Raw genomic sequence first — 6,179 nt, forward strand, 5'->3', positions numbered from 1 at the left:
TCCACTGGTTTTCCAAGTATTTAGCGGCAAAGTTGAGACGGAGAGATCAGCAAACAGTCTTTAGGTCCGTGGTCTGCACTTTAAAGGGCTTTCTGGTTTTCTGGCTTTGCGAATGAGGCAGGGGACGATTTGAAGGGGGTGAGGAGGGAGAACCTGCGTCCTGGGAACCTGGTATTGTTAATTACCTCCAGTACAGCTTGGCTGAAGCCGCGCGGGGTATTTGAGGTTAATATGTAAGTAAGGGAAGGAAGACACTAAGCGCTTCGGAAGTGAACATGAATGCAAGCATGTAATCTATTCACCATGAAAATTAGTAAAGACTTGACCCTGACACATTCTTCCTCTTAACGTTTCCAGAAAAACCATGAAGGGTGAGGACTTTTTCTTTCTTTTATTTTTTTTTTTTTTTTTGGATGGGAGTGGGGAAAGCCCAAACCTAACCCCCCCAAAAAAGGAAAAAAAAAAAAAAAAGAAAAAAAAAAAGGACGTTTTCTTCAGGAGCGTTTCCTCCTCGGAAGTAGCTTTCCAGAAGAAACCGTGCGTGCATCTCTACGGTGCCCTCCTTCTCAGAGCCTTCCAGCGAGCCGCCGAACGCCCCAGCAAGCCCACAAACAAACAGAAAGGTCTCACCTAACCCCGGGGGGAATTGATAAGCCTCTCTGCTCCAGAGCCAGAGGGTGCCAGGGGCCGGGCGGCTATGTCTGGGGCAGTGGCAGGGCGGCTGTGTGTCCCCCAGGGCTCCCCCCCGGCCAACCTGCGCTCGGCTCGCCCCTGGGAGCTGGCGACGAGCTGTTGCTTTCCCCCGCGACGGCCACAAAGGGAGCGGGGCCCGGGCCCGCCGCTCGTCAATGTCAACGTCGGGCCACGTGACCGCACCTCCCTGCCGCCGCCGGGAGAGCTCTCCACGTCAGCTTACGTCTCCCCATCTCTTACTTCACGGATCCGCTTCAAAGGGGCAGCTGCGTTAGAGAATCATGTTAAGCTCAGCTAATGCGGAGAAGCCGAGGTAGCCCTAATGATGGATTTTGATGAGCGTGTTCCTTGTTCCTCTAACATGTATTTGCCAAGTTGTACTTACTACGTCTCGGGTCCTGATTTTTCCAGCCTCCCTTCTTTTTTGCCCCAAACCCCGTCTTCTCGCCCTATGACATACTCCTACTCCTCCAACCTACCCCAGGTCCAACCTGTGAGAGAAGTTACCTTCAGGGAATATGCCATTGATCCCTCCAGTAAATGGCACCCCAGGAACAATCTGCCCCACTGCTACTCCGCAGAGGAGATCATGCACAGAGACTGCCTGCCTGCCACCAACACTGCTAGCATGGGCGAGATGTTCGGCAAAAACACAGCTAACGTCTACCACCCCAGCACCAACGTCTCCTCCAATTTCTATAGCACTGTGGGCAGGAACGGGGTCCTACCCCAGGCTTTCGACCAATTTTTCGAGACGGCTTATGGCACAGCGGAAAACCTGGCCTCGGCGGACTACTCGGTAGACAAGAGTGGCGAGAAGGCGCCCGCGGCCGCCGGGGCGGCGGCGGCGGCAACTTCAAGTTCGGAGGGCGGCTGCGGCAGGGCGGCGGCGGCGGCGGCGGCGGAGAAGGAGAGGAGGAGGCGGCCGGAGAGCAGCAGCAGCCCCGAGTCATCTTCCGGCAACAATGAGGAGAAATCCGGCAGTTCCAGTACGTATAAAGGCAGCGCCGGAGCGCTTTTAGGAAAGGCAGCTTGAAATCTAGCGCACCGCCGCTGTTAAATTTTTATATGCTGTTTTATAAGCATATAAGGTTTATGAAGGGCCTTTAGATTTCCCCCAACAAAACTTTGTTATAAAAGGCGAGATCACGTGTTTAGTGCTGAAATTGGCCGTGAAATACCCACCGGGCAATGGATGCCTAAAAATTTTTTTTCTTTCTCCTTCTCCTTTTTTTCCATTTTTTCCCCCTTTTTTAATATTAATAATAAAAAGAGTTTCGTGGTCAACTCTCGAAATATAGTAACGTTCGTTTGGTGCCTGTAAATTCGGCAAAAAAAAAAAAAAAAAAAGGAGATCCTGACTCCTTTGATATCAATGTAATCCAGTGATTTTATAAAAGCCATGTGTTGCACCAGAAGTCTAGTTAGGAACTGAATTCAAAGCCTTCACCGTTTTAACGATTGCACTAGAATAGCGTTTAACAGATAAAGTAGCCGCCTGAACTGTAGCAATATATTTAAAAAAGCAAATTAACCCAAAGCTGGCCTTTTTGTCTAAAGGAAGCCATTTTAGTAAGGCACTGTGGCAATTACGTGTTGCCTCCTGTCCAACAGTTTGTTACTTACAATTGTTATTCAATCTGTCAAAGTCTGATTTTTTTATGTGGGCTTTTTAAAAGGCAAAGCTAGTATACAGACGGGAGAAAAAATACCTCGACAATGAACTGTACCAGAAAAGGAAGTTTTTAAAGGGATAGCAGCTACATTTAATGTAAAGAGTTCCTGAACCTTGAAACCTTTTATATTCTGCTTAATGAACTTTAAAACCGTAATGGCTAATCGAGAGGAGAATACCTCGTGCTTGAAAATAGCCTGCTGAGGGGAGAAGGAGACGCCTCAGCCTTGGGCTCAGGAGCTTTTCCTCTGCTCGGGACACAGGGACAGGATTAAGGCAGGGAACGAGGGCGAGATACAAGCGGATACGGGCTCGGGGAGGGCTGGGCGCGGGGTCTCCCCGCCCGATGCAGCGCTGCCCGCTGCAGGCAGCCAGGTGATGGCCGCTCCCTGGGCAGCTCCGCGTGCGTGGTGGCGCCCGGCGGAGCACTCTACAAAGGCTTTCCTCCGGCTCGTGAAACCCGCAGGAACCCCCCGCCACCACCTCTTCCTCTGGCCGCCCTCCCCGCGGAGGAAGCGAGGCTGATTCCCGCGTCTCGGCGGGGGTTTCGCCCTGCACGCTGCCCGGGGCCGCGGCGCTGCAGGAGCCGGGGGGGTCCCGGTCCCGGGCTGCACGCACTGGCCAAGGAGAAAGGCTGGCGCCAAGCCTCGGACCTGCCAACGCCAACCCCGGAGGGGGCAAAACGCATCTTTTCCATATTAATGTGTTTTGCCTGAGTGTTCCCCCATCTCTCCTCAGCCTCTGCTGCCGGCCACCGCCGGGTCTCAAATGTTTCTGCCTTTTTTCACTCCACAGGTGGACAACGTACGCGTAAAAAGAGATGCCCATACACCAAATATCAGATTAGAGAGTTAGAAAGGGAATTCTTCTTCAGTGTCTACATAAACAAAGAGAAACGCCTCCAGCTCTCCCGAATGCTCAATCTGACCGACCGCCAAGTCAAAATATGGTTTCAGAACAGAAGAATGAAAGAAAAAAAAATTAACAGGGACCGATTACAATATTACTCAGCTAATCCACTACTTTAAAACTCATAGTGTTTTTCAAGACGAGATTAAATTCAGATTTCGCCCTTGACAAGGTCAAGCCACGGGGTTATGTGGAGGAAGGAGGTGTGTATCTGATAGGACTAAAAGAATCCAAGGCTTTACACACGTGTAAGCCTAGTCTGGAACTGCAATGATGATTTTTCATATATATATTTACATATCAACTGGAATCGATTTGATTTTGACACACATGGGATCCATTTCTAAAAGCGCACGTCACCTCTGAGTGCAAAATCCATACCTCTTACCTTTCCAGGCGTTGCGGCTCACCCTGCCACCACTTTCGGCAGGCACAGGCGGGGACGGTACCCCTCTGTCCCTGGACTCTCCCACCCTCGGCTCTTTCTAGCCCCTGTGCTGCTGTGAAACAGCTGTCTGGAGATTGCTAGGTCGAGCTCACCCAACCAGGACCACTGCAGAATATAAACTCAGAGAAATAATCTTTTGTTCTTCCTTAGCAGAAAATGTCTGGGTTAGAGGCAGTGTTCCATTGCCCACGGATTTGAAATGAGAATTTAAGGACACACACACACACAGAGAATTAAAGGAAGGAGGGATGTCATGTCTACACCTTCCCGGGGCCAACCGCGACTAGTTGTAATATGGATGTAGTGATGGTTATAATAGTGTTTCCTTTGGGAGTGTGGGATGGGGGCGAGGGAAGAAAAAGAACTAAATGAATTACTTAATGATTTACTTTTTAAAATCAGGTATAAATTCGCCATATATCGTAAAGTAACAATCACTAAAAATAAAATTAGCAAATTTTAATTAGCTCTCGTTTTATTTATGACAACACTCTATGCGTTGTCATCTTTTCAGAGACAAATCATATATAATACTAAAAATAAAACGGCAAAAAGTGTGAATTTCAGCGTTTTAGAAGAAACAACTCCATAAAGCAAACTAACCTTCTGGCTTCTGGCTCACAAACTTTCTTCAGGAAATACCTGTGGAGAACGACAGTTTAGCAAATACCACACAACACTTAATTGAAACTTGGAGTTGTGCAATGCACTAACATTGGATCATTAAAATAACTTGATCACATGTTCGTTTAAAGGTGATTAGTGAGGAGTTTAAACAGAAGCCAAACAATGTAGATATGGTAATTTTGTCGTTGTCTACTTTAAATGTCATGAGCTCTACTTTGTCGCCCAGTCGACATATGCAAAGAATGGAGAGTTGTTCGGACTTATTTTAAATATCTATAAATATATATATTTCCCTGCAGGAACCAAAGCGTGAAAAAATGCAATTAAAAAAAAAAAAAAAGAGAAAAAAAAAAGGAAAATATTTAAAATTCTATATCAGTTTACAAAGGATACAGTGTTCTATCGTTAAGGTAATTTGCTGTTGAGAATATCTGAATGTATATTTCATACAGGAACGGTGTTTTACAAGACTTGTAAATAATAAATAAAAGAACCCATGACCTATTTTGTTCAAATAATTTTCCCCCCTTGGTTAGTTTTTTTGGTTTGGTTTGGTTTGTTTTTTTTTTTTTTAATTGTTCCTTTGGGGCTAAAGGGTGTGGGATTTCTTTACATGTGCAACAAAGTGATGATAAGAATGTTTTTTGATTAATAAATTTATCAAATGGATGTAATTTCTTTGTCACAGTTCACAAAATGCAATATCTTTATATGATGTCACTGTTTTCAATATGTATCATCTATATGTATATACAGTTTTCTTTTAATATGCGAAAGTATTTGGTTGCATGTATACAGTGGAACAGCGCACAAGGAAAATAAAAAAAAATGGAAACTACATTTTTACTCTGGTGTTATATTACTGCATGTTCTTTTATCTGGTGTAACTCTGGGACCCGAAATTCCTCATGACCTTGTTCAGTCATTTGGGGCGAATTACTCTTCTTTAGTGAACTTGGTCATTAAATTTTCTACTCTGGAGTTAACAAGTGAACCTAGGCTTGTTCGAGCACCGTTTCAGTGGGTCACAGGAAAAGGAAAATTAAGTGTGTTCGTAGCTCGCTACGTGTTAGGCCTTTTCCTTATCCTGCCAATGCTGGTAGGGCAAGGTCCTATGCTTGAGGTTTGATGTGCCATCGCTGCTTGCTCCCCACCACATGTGTCCAGGACAATGTTTGTCAGTAGCATTTGGGGCACATTTTATAAGCCAGCACCAAAAAGAAGGTCCAAGACAGCCGATGGATGTGGCCAGAAGCTGAGAGCCCTGAGAAAATTTTTGTCTTTGAGGGGAAAAAAATCCACATGCAGTGTGGTGGAAATGGACTGTTTGAAATTGTCCTTGATCTCCACGGCAAGAAGGGGGCGGACTGAGGCGGGCGGCAGGCAAGGGGGAAGGAGGGCTGGAGGGAGAAAGTTGGGGGGAGGAGGGGACACAAACCCCCAAACAATAGCTGAGGTAGAAATGTGTTTTGGGAAGAGTGTTTGAATCTTTAATGCTGACCCTAATCCTAGTCAGGAGAAGAAAGCACATTCTGTTTTCCCGTTGTTTACTGGCTTTGAACTTCTGTATTGCTTGGACATCACCCATAACCTTGAGGTGAAGGACTTACTGACTTTGGGCCTTCGTTGACCACTGTCACCCAGTCAGACAACGTTTGCCCAAGGGGAATGTTGAAAAGTGAGGGGGAAAAGACGGGACTTTGTTTGTTTGACCAGTATGCAAGGGGAAATGCCAGTTAAAAGGAGACAGACAGATGGATGAACAGACGGTGGGATAGGGACAGAGGGACGGATGGAGAGCTGAATGGCAATGAAAGTTAAGTGTAC

At 46.4% G+C, this 6,179-nt stretch overlaps 1 protein-coding gene across 1 annotated transcript; it reads left to right on the top strand.

The window, feature by feature from the left end:
- The first annotated feature begins 1,015 nt into the window (after window positions 1–1,015).
- Window positions 1,016–3,475, top strand: HOXA11 (homeobox A11). Its single transcript, XM_027724567.2, has 2 exons — window positions 1,016–1,682; window positions 3,164–3,475. Exons 1-2 carry the CDS (start codon window positions 1,016–1,018, stop codon window positions 3,394–3,396), a joined length of 900 nt encoding a protein of 299 aa, XP_027580368.1. The 3' UTR covers window positions 3,397–3,475.
- The last annotated feature ends 2,704 nt before the right edge of the window (window positions 3,476–6,179 follow it).

This window comes from Pipra filicauda, unplaced genomic scaffold (genome assembly GCF_003945595.2).
Source record: "Pipra filicauda isolate LSUMZ 115617 unplaced genomic scaffold, ASM394559v2 scaffold84_size4826128_pilon, whole genome shotgun sequence".
NCBI classification, from domain to species: domain Eukaryota; kingdom Metazoa; phylum Chordata; class Aves; order Passeriformes; family Pipridae; genus Pipra; species Pipra filicauda.

Coding starts and splice junctions, on each gene's coding strand:
- HOXA11 (XM_027724567.2), top strand. CDS start 1,016: ATGATGGATTTTGATGAGCGTGTTCCTTGTTCCTCTAACATGTATTTG. Junction 1,683..3,163: donor GGAGAAATCCGGCAGTTCCA/GTACGTATAAAG, acceptor TTCACTCCACAG/GTGGACAACGTACGCGTAAA.